A 21,076-nucleotide genomic window follows, 5' to 3' on the forward strand; every position below is an offset into this window, starting at 1 on the left:
AAGTGTTTTAAGATATTGCAGTAAAAAGTGTCATTATTGACAAATGTCAAACAAGGTCATAACAATGTTAAAATAATGTTTTATTGATATACAGGAAAGTATTTAATTTATTTAACAATTTCAATAGAAAATTTTGAGAAAGGGAGATAAATTAAAGTGAAGAAAATAGTGAATGATGTTTTCTTCAATCGTTTAATCAGTTATAACCTATTTATAATCTTACCAATTAAAATTCAAAAACAAATACAAAACATTAATTATGTTTTATGACGAAATCAACATAACTGTAAATACAAATAATATTTATGTAAATATATTGTCAAGCTAGTTGGATCGATAACATGATTTTTCTTAAATTTGGAAATGTCGGTATTCTAAAGCGAATGTTGATAAGATACCAGCGTCAATAATTAAGAAATATATTTTGTAGAGTGCATCCATGTTTATCAATTAGTATATTTACATAGTTATGTTTAGAAGTTAAATTAAAAGTTTTGGCTAATAAATCTAAAATAAATCTAGAAAATTTTATTTTTAATTTTTTTAATTTATTTATGAACACGCTAGGGTTAATAACAGCTTACAATTAATTTTTATATGTTTTAACATACTAACAAATCACTATAACAAAGATATTTTTCTCTCAATCAATTAGTGTTTGGACATTAGTAAATTTATAAGTTTGTTTTCTGTTTCAGTCGTCTAATGACTTTATGTACATTTAGAAGTCTGGACGCTTCCGTGTGAAATTGATTTTGGAACTTTATTTAGTGGAAACAGGCAGATATTTTCATAGTGTCTCTGACTATCTCAATTTCTAGGTCGAGATGGAAGTCACAAACACGAACATACCAAGGGGTATTTAGAATATATTTCTGCAATTTTTTAGCATATTTCAATCACTTGTATATTGGAGTCACTGGCACAGCCCCATAACTGTTAATATTTGCTTATTTAAAACATCATTAATGGTTTAAGCATAATTTATTTAATATCAGGACTATAAAATGATTTCAAACATATTATAGTGTACTATTATATATATTATAATTTTATATAATTAAAGGGACGTTTTTTCGTGATTATTGCATGAATATGTAGTTTGTTAACTGTGTTGAGCTTTCCTTCAAATCAAACATGAAAAATAACATTTTCCGTAAATGAGTCCTTATTTATAAATGTTATATAATGTTACTGATAATAAAATTGATTAAACGACTGATATATTTCGATAACTTATTTTATTACCCTGGTATATTATTTCGATAACTTATTTTATTACCTTGATATATTATTTTTGGTGATGTGACGATTCTGTAATAATATTATTGTTTGTTTTACATTAACTAGAATCAAAACAAATACGAATGAGTATTGCAACGTTCATTATTGTCGGGGAAAGTTCATTTATGCGGGTATTAAGTATCGAACCTTTAACTCTAGACAAATTTTCAGGCACGGTCCTGCTAGGAATAGCAGTTTGGCATCGCACATGAAATAAAACCATCATTTGGCTGTCCTGCGTAGCATAGCGTGTTCGTCAGAAAATTTTTTCGACGTTATATTCAATACGTATCGTGAGTCCTGTTTGTAGCAGGACTAGTATTGGTGTGGTGGTGTATCTAACCTTTAAATCATGGGAGGTAAGAAACAATCATCTATGATATATTTCAGTTATTACAATTCACCTTTTTGACGTTTTTAACTAGTGACTTTTCGACCTTGTTTGTACCGGTTGACTATACATCGATACATTTTTCAGATTTTGTTAATTTTTTTCCCCTCATGCATCAATGTCCCTTTACTTAAATATATTACTATATAGACATAATTTCATTAAGAACACAATATGAAACAACGTTTATTATCCCGGTTAAATACGATAACGTTTTTCAAAATACGTTTAGTGACGTAAAATTTTGTTTTACTGTTGACAACTTAACTGATTGTATCATCTCGATATATTTTCTTTTTTATAGAAAGTTATTAATGATATTATGTAATATCTGATGCGAGCAGAGCGGTTTTCCCGGATGCAGTTTCGATGCTATTTAAATCTCAATAAGTGTCTTACCCGACCTACCTTAACCCTCACATTTTATCTTTTGATTATATTACCTTGCGAGTTTTAGAATAAGTTGTAAATAAATATTTATACGCTTACAATTATAAGTAGTAATTGAAATGGTTTGGATTACATTCATAAAAGTATAAATGACCTTGCAACTTGAAAACGATAAAAGGAAAGGAGAAAAATTGTTAGGGGACATAAAGATAATCGTGCCACTTTGACCTGATATATAATGAAATCGTGATTTTACTCTCATTGATGTAAATTAGATTTGTATCAATATAGTACTGATAATGAATAACATAATTATATAATGTTGTCTTATTTCTATAAATCCATGCATATGGATACTCAAAAAAAAGATAATTGTACTATATTGCATCTTTAAGTTCATCAAACTTTGCATCTTTAAGTTCATCAAACTTATAGTTGATGCAATATATTTTAAATGTTACATGCATTATACTGATATAGAAAAATTTAATTTTAACACATCTCACTTCATAAACAAGATAATCATCATGTCTGTGGTTAATATCAAAGTTAATTATGTGGTACAATCAAAGTTAATTCAATAATATTTCTGCTTTATGCCGAATAAATTAAATTACAGGATATATTCCCGTGTTCTTAATTTTTTTTTGGTTTGATTTATAATTTTCAATTGTGAAATTTTAATAGGTTTAAAAAATTTCCAGGTGAATAGTTTGGATACGATCCAAATAACTTTTTTTTTGGATAGCTTTCCTGTCTATATAATTTCTGGCTTTATATTTCTGTCTATATAAATTTTTATATATATATATATATATATATATATATATATATATATATATATATGTATATAAGATGCAATAGAAGCTAAAGTGAAAAATATGTTAGAAGTTAAAATAACGATTTATAATTATTAGAATACGATACGCCAATACTATAAACCAATATTTATAGAAATCGGATTTACCGCCTGTTTTAATCAATTTCTGCGTTTTTGGCAACTATATTCGATTCAAAATCGATCATTTTAAATACGATGCGCATTTTAAAATCGCGTTGGCGAACGAAAATGTTATATTTATACGAAAAATTACTAAGACACTTTACGAAACAAATGATGTAAACAATTGCTTTACGAAATTGCAATCAATAAAACAACGTGTCAAAATATTTTTTTGTGATATATATTTTTTAATGTAAAAAGGGGCGTGTTGATGTAGGAGGAATCTCAATAGCCAAAATAGTTTCAATATTATAGCCAACATTAAAAATCTAAAAATATACAAGGAGAGAAGACGCAGTTGACTAAAATAAAATAGAGAAATAAACTTGCACTTGGACGCTTTTAGACTCCTTTTGATCGTGTATTTTTAGACCATTTGGTCTCCTGGTGAATATTGACCTTACTGCATTTGAAGATTCTTCGTCTGACCCTGCTCAGGCCTATGTACGAATTTATCTGGATACTCTCAACAATATGAAGAAAATATCAAGTTTTTAGTCATTCTAAAACAAAAAACTACTGATTTTAATTAAAATTAGTCACCAAATTATGCTCGAGTAATAATGCATTCCTTTAAAAATATTTATAAAAAAATATCGTTCTTATTAGCCAATTGTTTAAAGATAACAATAATCTACACATTAAGTGGGATTACAACTTAATTATACTGTTCATTTAATATCAAACATCAATTATGTTTTTAAAATACTTAACGTCAATAATATTTTATTATCGATGATTGAGTTTATACATCAAAATAGAAACTGTAATAATTCTAACAATTTAAATATATTTCATGTACCTGTTTTTATATTTTTTTGATCTATATAACCAAACGATTTCGTGCTGTATGACATTTTCTTCTGGGAATATTGTATCAAATGTGTGTTATCATTTTCTGTGAATGATAATCCGGGACAAACGATATTATTCACTGTGCCATTTATTGCACTGAATTCTTGTCAGGTGCTGATAATGTTGATATTATTTTTCTGCCTATTATTATAACAATAATACGTTTTTGCAACTGGTTTGTTTATAATTTTGTGTTTGTATAAAGTTCTTTCTTTTTTAAAACGGTATGAGAGAATGATACATATAGAAGTTCTATGTAGTTTTGACCAAATAAACATACCAATCAGCCGGCTTTTAGTCTTAATTATAATATGTTCTTCTCTGAAATAATTTATCATAAAGAACCAAGTGTTCCTGTAGCTCCATCAATTTGGCTGCTGACACCAATTCTTCTTCTTTATTATGTATAGAGAGCGTATACTGACACTTGAATTTGAGATTTAGTTATTTATGTTTTTTTCAGCCTTTTTATTGTTGAAAATTCCATTTAGTTCGAACAATTTTTCTGAGTTTTTGGTTCTCAATTTTACAATTGTTAAATAAAATTGAGAACTTAATAATTGAATTATTGTATATTAATTAATATTCACACTTAACAATTAAGAAAGGGGATAATTATTAAATTATTTTTCTATTAGAATTTTGCAACTAAAATTTTCTTTGAAAACTTTCTAATATTTTCTCAATGTCATGGAAAAGCAAAAATAGACAATTATTGCTATGAAAGCGTATTTAGTTATGCCTGTTTTTTGGCAGGTTATCAAACAGAATCGCCGAAATATATACAAAATTTTTTGTAGGTTTCTAGAACAGACATTACATCCTCCCCCTTCTCCTAAAAAAACAACATTAAGGCCAGTGTAACAGATATTTTTATACACTATTTCTATTTGACTTTAGTTTTTTTTTCTTTCTCGACCCTCATATTGCTTAAGTGGTTCAAACATGTGGGTATATTGTTGGCAATGAATTCAGTCGTGAACTTGATGTTTTAATTGATTTCGTTGAATATAGTTTTAGACGTTTTCAGTAATTGATGTTGGCATTATTAACACTTTTTAAACTAGGCTAACTAGGACTGATTTCGTATTGTAAATGATCAGTTTTTCGCTAGACAACCCATAACCCGATTGAATAACGTATAGTTTCTATTATGTTTAGTTGGTTTGAGTTGATTGACCAATATAATTTATTCAAGTACATTATCTCATTTGTATTTGTAATTGTAATCTATTACTAATTGTTATTTAAATAGAATTTTTAATTAGTAATAAGTTTTTTAAATCACAAACATTCATATTCTGCAGTATTTACTCCATGCGATCTTTCCATTTCTGCTTGTATAGCGACAATTTTTGTTTCAATGTTTGGTTTAAACAGTTGCAAATGATATTTATTTTCTATGATGGTTTCGTTTAATTTTTCTACATGTATATTTTTATGTAAATGTTCATCTACTTTATAATTAATAATAATTATATATATATATATATGCATTATCTACAAGCAGTGTTTTTCTGTTAACATATTTTATGTTTTCACGGATTCATTTTGTTATATACACATTTTCATCAATATGGGCTTATGGTTTAGATATTTTTACTGCAGGATGATAAAGCAATAATATTCCGCGGCTCTGTTCTATTATTTTGATCTATTGTGCTTTTTAGTAATACTGTTTCATTTTCGACTGTCTATCTCTATTTCAGTTTGCTTAATTTTTTGTTCGTGATGATACAGGTTTGTAGTATTAAAATTGTTCGGAAAATCTATTCCCGCTTTATTTAACGTTAGTTATATTGCTTTGGGATAATAAATAATGTCATTTGTTGTATAAAAATCTGCTTTAAGATCATATTTAAAGTGTAATCAAAGGTATTTATCATTTTATATGAGTCAAAATATTTATGTTATCAGACTATTTTTATATTGACTTGATTTTTACTCCATTTGTATGTAAAATGACCCCAGATGAATGTCCCACCTCAAAGAAAATGCTAGAATATTTTTTTATGGGTTTCTTATTACTCTTTGAAACTACCTCAACTTTCAGTATCAGTTTGTATGTTTTGTCTTGTAAGGTTTTTACCATTTATTTTATTGTTTTTTTAGTCTATGAATCTAGGCACTTTAATATTTCCTATTGTAGATTTTAGTTTACTTGATTGTATTGATGATAAGCCACTCAATACGCTGCTGGTGTTTTTATTAATCTCTTACTCTTCACATTTTTGTCCCAAGTCTTCTAACCGAACGGTTCATTTATGTACAGAAACTTACAGTAGAATCACTCTGGATCTGGACACGGATATTCTAAATCGAATAACTTTATTTTCAATTTCAAACATTCGATTAATGCCGAGGTCCGTGGTTAAGCAGTAGGTCTAGTCCAAATAAAGGCAGTGAAAACGAGACTAAAAAAATCAGAAGATTGATTATTATTATTAAAGACAATTGAAATATTTAATTTGATTTACTTTGAACGAGTTATAATAACGAAAATACTGATATGAAGTTTTTTCTTACAGGTTTTGCGTGGGTTACATTAGCAACAAACGATTCTTACTCTTTGGGGGCTTTGGTTCTGGCTCATTCTCTAAAACAATCCGGAACCGTACATCAATTAGCCGTTTTGGTTACACCAGGGGTTACCAATGCTATGCGGTAAGTTTACCGATTTCGTTCTAGATAATCGATCTTGTCGCGCATACTATTTCGTCTAATTAACAATACGAATGAACACTTACTATTCAAGCTATTAAATAAGAGACCGTTAGGTTTATATTTAGATTTCGTTTGTTGACATAAAATGAATGAATGACCTTTGTGGATTAATGATTGATCACGTGATCATAAATTATAAGCATTATTCCCCTTTATTAGATTTTATTTTATTGTTAAGTTGTTAAATTAATTGTTTAGTTAATAGTTTCTTTCTTAGAATCACCTGGCTACATAATAGTTTTAACGTTAGTACTTTTTCTGTGTCACATACTTTCTTTTACCGCTAATGTTTATATACTTTTAAGTGTATGTAAATGTTGTTAGCCATAATAATATTACAGGTATTTACATAGTTTAACACAATGGATTTTGACACACATATTTGTAATTTATTGATAATTTAACATTGGTGTTAAAATGTGTTTGAATACATTTATCTTCGATATAAAAATATTTGTATGTTATAATGTAAATCAAATGAAAACGACATTTACAGTGATTTAAATTTTTAAATATTAAACTGATAGTACTCTAGATCAGGGGTTCTTTTAAACTTTTAAGTTAAGAAACTCGCAAAATCCTCGAAAAATAAAAACTGACTGTGACTGTCATTTTAATAAGCTTGTTTTGAAGCAATTAAGAGAGTTTTGCTGAGATCAGAATTAGTTGTAGTCAGACAGGGCGAGGTTTGGTCTATACAATGGATGCATCAAAACTTTCTAGCCAATCTTTCTCAAATTTTGCTGAATCGCTAAATATGTGTGTAATCTAACATTATCAGGTTGGAAGGCAATCTCTTTTATTTTGATCAATTCTATCAATATTTTCCTGTCCAGTGGAGAGTCGAATTAATGGTTTGACTGGGTTGGAGCAGTTCATCATGAACAATTTCTTTCCTATCACACCCAATATTTCAAGCGTTTATAAAGCTTCTCCGAGCTTTCTTTGCCGGAGCGTATTCATTCACGTGGAAACTGATAATCGAGCTTCTTTTCGTATCCAGTTTTTATATAAATGGTTCAAAACTGTTATCCCTAGATGAAATATTTCGATATACTTCAATATGTTCAGAGCTTAATGGATTTGTTTTTGGCCGACCAGGAAAAGATTCATCAAGATCATCAACATCGAAATTTCTGGAATGAAAACTGAAAATGAAACAGAGTTCTGACACAGGCATTCAGTTAATCATTCATCACCATAAACACCCTACAATTTCCAGTGAGCCTATTCTACAGTTTTCATTTTTCTCAAGTGAAATAAACAGAGTAACAGATCTTCTTCTTCTTCTTTTTCTTTGAACAACCTTGATTGTAGGAGACGACTTTTTATACAGTGTTTTTGCGACTACTGTTTTTATTGCTTCATCAAGAACTTTTTAAATCTTCATTTTCCCGAAATACTGGTTCTATTGGTGTCACTTTAGGAATCGCTGCTGTAGATAATAAAACAACAACAGAACGTTTTTCAAAGTTTGGCTTAATAACATTCAATATTTCAATATTAATAAGATAATTGTAAGATGAGCAAACTGTTACCGCGTAACTATTGTCAATTGCTGGAGTCATATTTATTCGGAAGAAAATTTAGAGTATCGCACGAAATGGCGTTCTCGACATTTAAAAATATCTCGGCTGGAGTTCGACAAGGTAGCGTCTTAGGACCTCTCCTGTATCTGCTCTACACTGCTGACATTCCAACAACAAAAGAAACACTTCTTGGACCTTTTGCTGATGACACAGTTATTATGGCAAAAGATATATGTCTGCCTAGGGCAATAGAAAAAGTGCAAGTGGCAGTCAACAAAATCTACACATGGACAAAAGATTGGAAAATTCAACTTAATAGCTCAAAATTTGTCCACGTTAATTTTGCATTAAGGCGAAATAATAAAAACTTAATTATATCACTCAATGGATGCCCGATTCCTCAAGCAGAATCAGCAAAATACCTTGGAATCCATCTTAACGGTAGATTAAATTGGAAGCATCACGTTAGACAAAAAGCAAAACACATTAGAACCAAAATAAAACAACTATACTGGTTAGTCGAAAGATACTCTCAACTTGATCTAAAATCAAAGAGGTTGATCTATAATACAATCATAAAGCCAATTTGGACCTATGGGGTGCAAATATGGGGTTGCACTAAAAATTCAAATCAGTTATACAGCGCTGTCAAAACAAGGTTCTTCGATTGATTACCAATGCCTATCGCTATGTAACCAATGAAGAACTGCATGATGACCTGGAAATCAAATGGATTTGCGAAGTTATGCAGGATTTCGCCTTGAAACACGAAAGAAGATTACTAAATCATACTAACGTGGAAGCAATACAACTGCTGGACAGCGCGCAGGATGTCAGGAGATTGAAACGAACAAAACCATACGAACTTGTGTGAACATTTAGTGTGTATTATTAATGTAAACTATAGCTATAAGTTAATAATTAATAAATAATTATAATTTTATAATTGAGGAATATATTCTGATGTATTTTCTCGCACTCGTCTTGCTTGTTAATTAATCCAAGCACATAGGAAAAGTAGTAATAAATTAATTGTAATAATAATAATAATTAAGATTGTACTAAGCGTATCTAATAAAGATGTTATAAAAAAAAGATAATAATGGGGAATAAGTTTTTTAGTGTTAGTTTTGTCGAGCAGTGTATTTAATGTGTTTTTTCGTGTAGTTACCTGCTTCTTTGAGACATTCCATTTATTGTATTTTTATTGCTACGGTTAATAGTATAATATATTTAAGGTACTATTAGCTGTCAAATATTTCTACTAACACAAGTTTTATGGTAAATGATTAGATACATCAATTTTAATTCTTTTTTTGGCAGCATCGCAAGCCGATTATTTTTAATCTGTAGTATCTCATGGCGCCATTATCGCTTATATAACATAATAAAAGTTATTTTTGTTGTAAAACGTTGTATATCAATCGTGTTTATTGACTTCTCAATGAACTTACGTTTATCTCGAAGGAATATCCTGCTTTGTAACTTTTTCCCATAATTTAATGATTAGTTTATCTTAAAGAAATATGCGAATTAGGTTTTGATCGAATCTGAAATTAATTAATTTGTTCTAGGGAAAAGTTGGCATCTGTATTTAATCTGGTACAGGATGTAAATATTCTCGACTCGAGAGATGAAGCAAACTTAAGACTGTTAAAAAGGCCTGAACTGGGTGTTACTTTTACCAAGTTGCACTGTTGGCGTTTGACGCAGTACGAGAAATGTGTATTTTTGGATGCAGACACGTTGGTATGTTTTAGTAGAGATAATAAATGTTATTTTAGTTTAACTTTTCTAATATAAACGAAACTGATTTCGCTGAAAATGTTTTATTAACGTTGTACTTTTTAAGGTTCTTCAAAATTCCGATGAACTCTTCGATAGAGAAGAACTGTCAGCTGCCCCAGATGTCGGCTGGCCAGACTGCTTTAACTCGGGCGTTTTTGTATATCGCCCATCACTTGAAACATACGACAAACTTATTGCTTTCGCTTTAGAAAAAGGCAGCTTCGATGGTAATTATTTGTTTATTTTTTTTGGTTTCTGTTAGGAGGGGAGAACTTTTTGGATATGGCATCCAAATAACGCATTTTTAATCGCTCATATCACTTCAACGTTTTTACATTATTCTGTTACAATGTTAAAGAGTGCAAAAATATGTTTACCAAATTGTGGCTCTGCAGAATGTCTTCTCCGATGTCTTTGGTTTAGTATGGCCAAAAAATTCAATATCTGACATACCCAGGAGACAGATAAACTTGTAAAACTATAAAAAAGCATAAAATCATAAATAAAGTAAGATGTTCAATAAAATATAAATTTTTTTGAGTATTTACATTAGTTTCCTGCTGTTCTCAGTCCGTATGAGTTACTCTTGTCTATGACAATCAAGAAGCGTAAGGTCTGGGCTATACAATGGATACATCAAGGTTTTCCATCCGATCTCTATCAATTCTTACCTTTTCTATGCCTATTCTATAGATCAATTCAATTTTTTTAATTGCATATTTCAACTGCATTTGTTATTAACAATAGATAGTAGAATTAATGGTTTGACCAGGTTAGAGCAGTTCGTAATGAATTAAGGGTGTCGGCTGCCGCGAAAAATATCGATATTTCGATATATCAACAACTACGAAAAATATAGATATTTTACAAAAGATATATCGATATTTTTAAGGAAGAAATAAAAATATTAATTTGTCGGCCCAAGAAAATATCGATATTCTCTAAATATCTTAAAAAGTAGCGATATTTTTAATAAATATTTAAAATTAAGTAGCGAAATACACTAAACCTTTAAAATAGGTACGTAATTAAAAATACTTAAATAGTATTTTATAATGTTTAAAAAATATATTTAATTTTTTCAAAAAAAAAAAATTATTTTTATTTGAACACTTGAAACCGTAATATTGACCTACTTCGCTTTTGCTCTAAGTTTTTTTTTTGTTTTTTCTTATCTTTCGAAATTTTCGACAGTCCAATCTCTTTTTTGTTAGGTTACTAACACTGTAATGGGACAGAAAACTATTCAAAGGCATTATGAAAGATAAATTGCTTCATATTAAGTACTCTGCCAATATAGTCTTAATATGTTATCGAAAACAAAAAAAAAACTATTTTTTTTTAATTGTAAAGAATTTTTCTCTCTTAAATCTAATTATTGTTTAACTATGCATTTTATTTAAATATTTTTAAAGAAATCGTTAAGTTATTAATGTATAAGCTATTAATATCGAAAATGTGTATAATTAGTTTTATCTGAAGTGATAACGATTTCTATATAAGGAAACAAATATGTACAATGGTCGATTTTTATTTTTATATGTCGAACGGTTTAAAATAATGTACGTTTCACACAAAATTAACTCGGAACGTGTATAGCGGAACGTGTAAATTTAAATCTCTTGGCAGAGGTTTTTGTTTTGAGGTTTGTTCATACGTCATATTAGTGGGATAATCGTAAATACTGCATTGAAAGATTAAAAAAAAGATTCGTGTAATCTTAAGGCTAACAATAAATTGAAACTATTTCAGGGTTGATTCAATGGCCAATAAATCTGGCATATGGTCTATGTTATTATTGAACCCACAGCTTAGAAAGATTTGCGTTTTGAATTTGCACACGTATACCGTGTAGATTGATATCCGTTTTCTTATTATTAGTTTTAGTGATGCATTGAATGTTTCGTCGGACAGGACCAGATAATCTAAGACTCTTCAGTTCTTGGTTGATGTTTATATTTTCAGTTGATTATACATTGGTTTAGAGATTTGTGTTCCTGGAGTATGAAACTAAAAATACCTAGTGCTCCTTATTAAGATGACTGAATTTAGTATTGTATTTGATGTACTGTCATATATTCTGATGATTTTTTTCACTTTAAGAAGACATTTATTGGAAAAATTTTCACTTCTTCAGCATTTCCAAACGACACATGCACAAGTCAAATCATGGTGCATCTATCGAAAGTCTGGCGAGTAGACTGAGTACGACAGAACTTCCCATTCGAGTTGCAACAGTGTATCTTCACAATTTTTGGAATGTATGGCCGAGCGTTTTCATGCAAGAGAATGTGTACTTTGTGTCGGTTACTCGCTATTACTGGTTCTTTTTGCAACAATACGTCCTCCAATTTGTTGAATTGATTTCATGTTCAATATGGTCACACCATATGCACAGCAAGGTTTTATGGCCAAGAATATGTTGCTTTTATGTTGATGTGGATGGTTCTTCTGGACTATCCCATTATTTTTTGCCCTTGGTATTATTCCAGTCACAATACGCCACTAAAACTATTCTTTTTTTGCTTGGCAAGCAATTTTTTTTTTTTTTTTTTTTTTATAATTATATACATTGTTACTAGTCGTTGCCGACTAACCTACAATTTGTCCTTATAATAGCTTAAATCTAGGTATATATCTAATAGGACTCATCAGTCCTACATAGTCTCTAACATAATAATAATTGTTTTAACACTTTGAGTTTTTTCTAATGCACCTCACTGCACTACACTACAACACACTACACAAGTTCAAATGGTTTGGTCCTTTTGAGTCTGCGTCCGGTTTTGGTGTTGTCCAAGAGTTGTAATACTTCGAAATTAACATGAGAGTGAAGTCTCTCCTCATGTCTCTTTGCAATTCTTTTAATTTCTTGATTGACAGTCGGTATCTGAAGATCTCGATGTAAATAAATGGTCCGGTAATATCTGGGTGCACCTACGATGCTTCTTAGGACTTTGTTCTGGAAAACTTGTATTAGATTTATGTTGCTTTTTGCGGAACATCCCCATAATTGTATTCCGTATGTCCATATAGGTTTTAATATTTGTTTATATAGAAGTAATTTATTATGTATAGTTAATTGAGATTTTCTTCCAATTAGCCAATACATTTTTCTATATTTTAACTCAAGTTCTTTTCTTTTCTTTTTGACATGTTCCTTCCACCGTAGTTTTGCATCAAGTGTCATTCCGAGATACTTACTTGGCAAGCAATGAAACTGTGTTGTTGATACCTTTGGAAATAGCATTCGATGTAAACATTCGTGATAAAAAAATATTTAAATATCTATCTTATTCCTTTTTACCATATCTCAAAAATGCATCTGTGGAAAACAGTGTTCTTTGAACAAATAGATAATAGAAGATATTGAAGTTCAGTTTTGACAGTTTTCAAGATGGCTTGCAGATGGAAATATATATTAAAATATATTTGAAGTTTTATTTTCAAAATGTTCTTATCGAACCACAAAACTTATTGAACAATCTAATGACATATGAAGTATTATTTCGAAATTGTTTTATATCAGTATTATTTCTAACAGCCATGTTAACTAATTTACAAGCAGATTCGATACGATACATAAGATATGTTCGATATATTCGATATATTCGATATATTCGATACGTAAGTTATAAATGGACTGTAATTTAATATTAAGGGATTGATTTTTAAATTTTAATAAAAGTTGTATACATGATTATTTTTGAAGTATTGCTCATCTCAATCTATTACTTTTTCTCGTCTTTCTGGTAGCCTTGGTAGCCGTTGACCAAAAAAGGGTGTATTGATTTAAAGAAAATATGATTAATTAATAAAGATTTTGCAATAGTAGCTACCTAAAAGAAAATGGAAAGGGAATATCTTCTTCAAACGGTGAAAAAAGCTCAAAATGTTGAATTACTAACTAATATTTTCAGCTTCATCTTACTTACATATTGTTTATACCTCAATAAAATGACACAAATAAGTATAACCGACTTTTTTACAATGATATAGTTACAGTATCATCGAAATCAATCAATCAAAATCCTTCAAAATTAATTCACAGCAGTAGTATATTGTCAACTCATTGATAATTTTTTAAAATTTGGGCAAGTTTTCTTAGGCTGTAGTCTTAAATTATATTTAAATAATTATATAATGGTTTAACTTTTTTTTTTAATTTTAGGTGGTGATCAAGGTCTTTTAAATTTATTCTTCTCCGATTGGGCCCATAAAGACATTAGCAAACATCTTCCATTTATCTATAATTTGTGCTCTACTGCTTGCTATTCTTACCTTCCAGCTTATAAACAGTAATATTGGTGTTTTTTATATAAATATAGGAAATTAAAATGTGTTGGTTTTAGATTCGGTTCCAACGCTAAAATAATCCACTTTATTGGAGCATCCAAACCCTGGTTACAATATTTTAACACAGAAACTAGACAAGTTCAACCTTCTGGCGATGTTTCGCATTTACAAGATGTCTTACAACGTTGGTGGAATATATTCTGTTCCTTAATTCACCCACAATTGTCACCTGCGATGGTATGTAATAAATGATTAACACTTTCCTTCTTAATAAGCTATAATTCTGTTTAACTCTATCAAAATAACACATAATCTATATCAGCATTATTAACTAAAAATCTCAGTTCTTCTATAATAACAGCTAAAAGATCATCCTGTTATACAGGTTGATTTAAAGATTAGTTGCAAATCTGATACAATGTAAAATTAATAAGAAAAGCCATCAAATTATAGTTAATAATATTGAAATTTTACATTGTACCAATTTAACTACATATTAAAAAAATAACTCTGTATATAACGTCTACTTACTCACCCAACTTTAAAAACTTAAACTCTTGAAATTTTACAAGCCTACTCAGGAAACTTTTGAAAATGTTAAAATAAACGAGGTGAGTGTTTGTTTTTATTTTGTTTTAAATGTTTGATGTTTTAATTTCTATATTTTTCTAATCTTACGATATACTTAGAATAATGACTTCTTAAAGGGGGTATGTATATATCTGTTTGTGAGTAAAATTGTCAGTATTATTGACATTGACGAGTTATTAACTCATGTGGGTTGTCACTAATTAACTTGATTGCTGATATATATTCACTGTTTTTTTTTCTTTAGTTAATGCACATGCCTACCATTAGCACTATTATTTATTATGTAGATATTAACAGTTGATGAAAAATTGGCATGAAAAACAAAATTAAAGTAGTCCATAGAATAAAAAGTATTTTTTTAGTATGTACTTAGAATGTGGCATGGCGCAGCACAGCTCAAGCCTTTGTATTTTGAGTTTAATTGGCTTTTTATGATCTAATCTATAGATGATGGTTTTAAAAGAACTATATTGAAAAAAAGAGTGCTTGCAATTTGCTTTTATATACTTTTATTTTTATCACGATATTTTTTTAAATAATTATTGATTCTTTTCTTCAAGCAACACATCTTAATCTTTTTTTAATTTTATTTCTTTTGCATGCTTGTGTTATATCAGCCTCAAGGTCAGTCGCAGTACGGCGTGAGTCAATCCTATAATCCGCCTCAATATGTTCCTCCTCCCGTTAATCCGACATCGTCTGCGGATGACTACGAAAATGCGTGGGATCCGTGGGACGAATACGATCAAAAACTTGCTCAAAATTCCCATTACATTAACGTTTCGACTCATTATGATCAAAATCAGCCTTTTGAATCTCTAAATACATGCGCTAGTGTTGCCGAATCGCCCACCATTCATAGTCAATCGCAGTCGTATAACACTTGCTCGACTCAAAATAATTGTAGTTATGAACCTCCCCAACCAGTTCATCACTATATCCATCGGGAACCAACTCCTCCTCCCCCACCAGTATACCATCATGTCGAACACCAAGTCGAACACCACCATCATCAACCCGAGGTACACCATTACGTTCCCCAAATTCACCAAGAATGTAATCAATATCAAGAACATCCGCCTCATTATTCACACAACCAACACCACCATCAATCCAACGTGAACCAAAGCCACGAACATCAAACATTTGAATCAGGTAATTCTCATTCCGTTCACTCAGAGTCCTCAGTTCCTACTGCAGAACGACCTCGTTCTCCAGACTGTTCCTCGTCAGTTCCTATATTACCAAAAGAATGTGAGGCTACCACAACGGTCTCCAACGACATTTCTTTGAGTAACACTATCGAAGAAAGTACTCAAGATGGTGATGTAAGTATTATACGACTTTTGACTCTTTTTTTAAAATCATTTACTGTAATTCCATACGTGACTAATAAAACTAAGCACTTTCTCAAAATTGAAAAATTTTGTAAAAATTGTGTATATGTTTCATTCATATATTTCAGGTAAAATGGAATATGTATATTACATATTAGTATATTATCTAGATAATTTAATACAAATCCAGGACTAATTTGTTTCTAGCATCCTGTTAAAATTTGATATTTAATTATCAAGTTTTCTGCTATATAAAAACGTATAATTGATATAGGATGGGTCATTATCCACTGGTTTTGTTTCTCACTTCTCTTCATTATTTTTTACAGCACATTTGGTTGTCGTTCTTCAATTTGTTTTAATATCAAAGGAGCAAGAGTAATGATTCTTATATTCTCAGTTTCGGCGATTACCTTTTCATTCGACGAAAATGTCTTCCCAGCGAGCATTATTTTGAGATCTGAGAACAGGAAATAGTCGCTGGGGGCCAGATCTGGAGAATACGGTGGATGAGGAAGACATTCATGCATTTTTACCATCGTTTTCACTGACTTGTGACACGGTGCATTGTCTTGTTGAAGCAGCACTTTCTTTTTCTTCAAATGCGGCCGTTTTTCGGCGATTTCATCCTTCAAACGGACCAATAACGCTATATAATAGTCGCTAGTGGTGGTTCTTCCTTTTCAAGGTAGTCAATGAAAATTATTCCATGCGCATCCCAAAATACAGACGCCATAACCTTGCCAGCCGACTGTTGCGTTTTCTCACGCTTTGGAGCGGGTTCATCGTGTGCAGTCCACTCGGATGACTGTCGATTGGACTTCTGAGTGAAATGATGGAGCCATGTTTCATCCATTGTCACATATCGACGCAAAAATTCCTTCAAACAATCATCTTCAAATCAAATGCTCCGAATCATCAACTCGTCGTTGTTTTTGGTCAAAAGTGAACTCGCGCGGCACCCACTTTGCACAGAGCTTTCTCATACCCAAATATTCGTGAATGATATGTGATGTACACGTTCAGTTGATATCTTTAGAGTCTCTGCTATTTCATTCAATTTCAATTTACGGTCATTCAAAATCATTTTGTGGATTTTTTAAATGTTTTCGTCGGTAACAATCTCTTTTGGGCGTCCACTGCGTTCACCGTTTTCGGTGCTCATTTCACCGCGTCTAAACTTAGCATACCAATATCTGACTCATCCTATATTGGAGATCAAGATCTTCTTAATTAATTACAATTTATCAGAGCCTTATTATTTAGCAGAATTCATGATATTGTTATTATCGTTATTAAGTTTACAATGAAACTTATAATATCTTTGTCTGTTTTAGGCTGGTTTGGCAGGAGCATTTGCCCAATTGACATTGGGTGTCCCAAGAACACAAGAGCAGGAAGCGTTCGAAAGTCTTTTGAGAAAACAGGCATGGGAAGTAGGAAATATCGATTATTTGGGCCGTGACTCCTTCGAAAATATCTGGAGTAAAATTACCGAAACATTAAATGCTGGTGCATCAGCACCACCACCCCCACCAGCCGCTGCTCCTGCCGAAAGCCAAAGCCAATCAGGTGTGCAACAAAGTTAACCTACGCAAATGGATTATCGTAACCAAATTTTTTCTGTGTTTATTATTATTTTTTTACTCAACAAAACTAAATGTAACTGGCTGTTATTGTTGTACCCATGGCTTCTTGCATGTTATTGATATTAGAAATGATACTCTTTATTTTGTTGGTGCTATTGCTTTTTATTTTTTGCGATAAATTATCCAGCTTTTATGACATTATTTATGTTAACTATAAAACTATTTACTTTATTTTTAATGCTGCTTGGGAATAAACAGAGGACATCGCCATTGTAGAGGAAATTCCAAGGAAAGACGACGATAATCACCAGGCATGAAATAAAATTCAAATTTATTATTAGCTGTTGTTGTTAAATATTTTATCAAGATTTATTCTGTAACTGACATTAAGGAGGGATATTAATGTAATTAAATTTATTCTTTCTGTGGATTCCATCTCCAGAGCCTTTTTTTGTAACAATAATTATTATATACAATAAACTGTTTTCTATTTTATATATTTAGCTCCCCTATAGCTTACTAATTAATTAAACATAATATTCTAACTATGGATTTGGTTGAATATTATGTTTGTGCTCCTTATGTTTGTCTTGGGTTTCCTGGGTATAAGTAACATGTTAATCCTGTCCTAGCATGGTCTAATAATTCGCTTATTAATATTTTAATTAAAGGCCCTTGCCAAGCGTGTCATCATGACCTAACAAACTCATACTAGGGTACTGATGACATAAACTCTTTGCAGCGCCTGCTCAAGAAGAGGCTAAACCCGACGAGCCTCCAATTATTCCTGTCGATATTCCCACCGATTCTTCCACATCTTTAGATAATAAAACTTTAGAATCAGCGGAACCAATACCCGTTGTCGAAACAATTAAACCAGACGCTACTGAGCCTGAATCACAGGCGGTTTCTCCACCGGAACCTATTCCAGAAGTTACTGAAACTGAAAGTAAGACTGCTGATACGAGTACCGATTCAGTCGTAGTTGAAAAAGCAAAAGAAATCACAGAAACGCTCCCTGTAGAACCTACTCCACCATCAGTATCAGAACAAATAGTTGAAAAAGAAGTAGTACCAGTTCTTTCGCCTGAGTTAAAATCATCTGAAAAAACTGCTGATCAGACTGCTACAGTATCAGTAAGCCAGGTATCTGAACCAACGGCGAAGGTGCCTGATGCTCCAAAAGAAACAGTTTCTGTGGCAAAAGCACCTGCTGAAAGTATACCCGAAGTTCCCAAAAAAACTGACGTTTCACAGCCTAAACCAGTATCTAAAGAGGTTACAGTTCCAAAACAAACTGACTCTTCTGATAGTCCTATTGAAGTAACTCCAGAGAAAACAACAGCTTCAGCTCCGGCACCTCAAACATCAGAGAAAACCGAATCCCAACCAGTATCGAAAACAACGAAAGTTATAAAAAAAGTGGCTTCTAAATCAGCGGCTAAGGAGGTGCCGGACACCGTATCTCCGAAGGAAGCACCCTCCAAAGCTACCCCACCGGCTGCCTCTACAGAGAAACCAAAGCAAACGACATCTGGAACAGCCGAGGCAAGTGAAGCGACATCTGCACCTACCCCACCACCCAGAAAGACTGATAAACCTAAAAAAATTGTTACTAAACCTAAAAAATAACATCATTTTTTTGGGTTTCGTGCGATATTGTGCCATTTAAATTATTATATTGCCTGTGTGATCAAATTCAAATAACCTTTTACTATTTATTTTTTTTGTTCGGTTTGATAAAAGTATTTTGTTACTAATATCACACTGACCTTTCTTAATAAAGAAATGTTTTATAAATTATTACCTCGTTTTATTATCACTATATTTTTACCTTTTTAAATTAAGTAGATAAAGAGATTAGATATTAGGGATGGAAAACAACGTATTGAAACTTCTACAAAAGCTTAGTCTTGAGCTTTTTTGAAGCTTTGGTGTAACTATAACTTTATTCATTATTTATTCACAAGCCATATAGTATGTAAGTAATATAGATTTTTAACTTCTGAACATAAACGTCCTGTATTTGTTGACGCATATTCTTGGATTAAGTAACACATACTTTAGCAATACTTCACTTCCCATTAGCATCCTAGATTTTCTATATATATAGATGTGGTGCTTAGTTCTGCTCATCATACTGTCTTCAGCAGTCTTTGGTGGATTTAAATAGTAACATAGGTTGTATAAATATGTTTTGGTGTTTTTCCGTAACTCTAAGCATTGTGAATCTGTTTTAGGCGGTATACTGATTCAGGGATGAAACAATTCCTGGTTGTTGATTTCTTCGCAAGAAGTGAAATGCTGCATAGCTAGGCCATAATTTATGGACTAGAACAAGCCTGAAGGAATAATATCTGGTAAATACGGTGGATAAGGCAGAGCTTTCAATTTTCATGTTCATTTTTACCGATTTCAAACACTTCGCCGAGCCTTCTTAGGTTTGAAAATGATTACATGTCATTTTTTACTTCTATTTCAATAGTTTGTATTAAAGACTTTCCTCAGACATATCATTTTTAATTTATGGCAATCTCCCATTATTGTTTTGTTAGATTTGAACTGTCTTTTTTTGTGTCTTCATACACTTTCGGTTTTCTACGTTTGACGCTAAATTCAAAAGGTTAAAGTGACTCTTGACAACTCTTCGGTATTGCTATATGTTTCTAAATACAATAGTTATATCTTGTATTCAGATTGTTTCAAATTAAACAAATAAATAAATAAATTTTTCAGAAAAAGTTTCAAAACAACAAGAAAAAAAGTGATCGCTATATGACGTGATAAAATACCTTTCGAATACTTGCAGGTTATGTTATTGACGAATGTCTAATCTTAGGATATGACATTTAACTGGTGGCATCTTTTTTTGTTGAATTTAAGATAGTTGAACATATTTGTAGATGTAATACATACTGGGGTAAATTAAGATCACCCCAAATTTATACAGAAATAGTTATTTAAATATAATCAAATTATGTTTAAATATTTATACTTTTACTTTTTCTGTACTCTCATATTAGCCTGATTCCCCATCAGTGCGATCAGATTCATCATTTAATAACAATCAATAAGACTATTTTAAAGACAATGTGATAAGAGATTAATCATTTCCTAAAATACTAAAACATTGCCAACATTGTTTTTGTTTTTCTTAATTTTATTTATTGTGTTATTAGTTAATATTTATCTTATCCGAATTCTGCATTGTTTGGATTTAGTCATAAGATTGATTATGTTGTTCACAGAACAGTTAGAAGAAATAATCTGAAATAAATACGGTGTATAGAACAGGACTT

General features: G+C 30.9%; 1 protein-coding gene and 2 long non-coding RNA genes across 6 annotated transcripts; 1 reads left to right on the plus strand and 2 right to left on the minus strand.

Moving 5' to 3' along the window:
- Nucleotides 1–1,326: 1,326 nt before the first annotated feature.
- LOC143197044 (glycogenin-1) lies at nucleotides 1,327–19,580 on the plus strand. 4 transcript variants are annotated; one of them, XM_076405127.1, is made up of 9 exons: nucleotides 1,328–1,643; nucleotides 6,452–6,587; nucleotides 9,751–9,925; nucleotides 10,029–10,191; nucleotides 14,136–14,262; nucleotides 14,317–14,497; nucleotides 15,469–16,179; nucleotides 17,526–17,760; nucleotides 18,036–19,580. In XM_076405127.1, exons 1-9 carry the CDS (start codon nucleotides 1,637–1,639, stop codon nucleotides 18,092–18,094), a joined length of 1,794 nt encoding a protein of 597 aa, XP_076261242.1. In that variant the 5' UTR covers nucleotides 1,328–1,636; the 3' UTR covers nucleotides 18,095–19,580. The 4 variants fall into 4 exon arrangements, with proteins under 4 accessions (XP_076261243.1, XP_076261241.1, XP_076261242.1 ...); XM_076405125.1 differs by having other exon boundaries at nucleotides 18,520–19,580; XM_076405128.1 differs by lacking the exon at nucleotides 15,469–16,179 and having other exon boundaries at nucleotides 1,327–1,643.
- Nucleotides 3,236–6,537, minus strand: LOC143197046 (uncharacterized). Its single transcript, XR_013005913.1, has 5 exons — nucleotides 6,401–6,537; nucleotides 5,965–6,337; nucleotides 4,516–5,907; nucleotides 4,147–4,349; nucleotides 3,236–4,095 (listed from the first exon to the last, which is right to left on the minus strand). It is a non-coding gene; the product is annotated as an uncharacterized LOC143197046 (long non-coding RNA).
- Nucleotides 15,825–19,581, minus strand: LOC143197047 (uncharacterized). The gene is made up of 2 exons (XR_013005914.1): nucleotides 17,177–19,581; nucleotides 15,825–16,996 (listed from the first exon to the last, which is right to left on the minus strand). It is a non-coding gene; the product is annotated as an uncharacterized LOC143197047 (long non-coding RNA).
- Between the last annotated feature and the right edge of the window lie 1,495 nt (nucleotides 19,582–21,076).

The sequence above is a fragment of the Rhynchophorus ferrugineus genome, unplaced genomic scaffold (genome assembly GCF_030347505.1).
Source record: "Rhynchophorus ferrugineus isolate W39M unplaced genomic scaffold, kcgeb_rfMv2 rfM5, whole genome shotgun sequence".
In the NCBI taxonomy this organism is placed as follows: domain Eukaryota; kingdom Metazoa; phylum Arthropoda; class Insecta; order Coleoptera; family Curculionidae; genus Rhynchophorus; species Rhynchophorus ferrugineus.

Excerpts from the sequence above, each read along its gene's own strand:
- LOC143197044 (XM_076405125.1), top strand. Across the intron at positions 6,588-9,750 it reads GGGGTTACCAATGCTATGCG|GGAAAAGTTGGCATCTGTAT; the intron begins GTAAGTTTACCG and ends AATTTGTTCTAG. Across the intron at positions 14,498-15,468 it reads CACAATTGTCACCTGCGATG|CCTCAAGGTCAGTCGCAGTA; the intron begins GTATGTAATAAA and ends GTGTTATATCAG.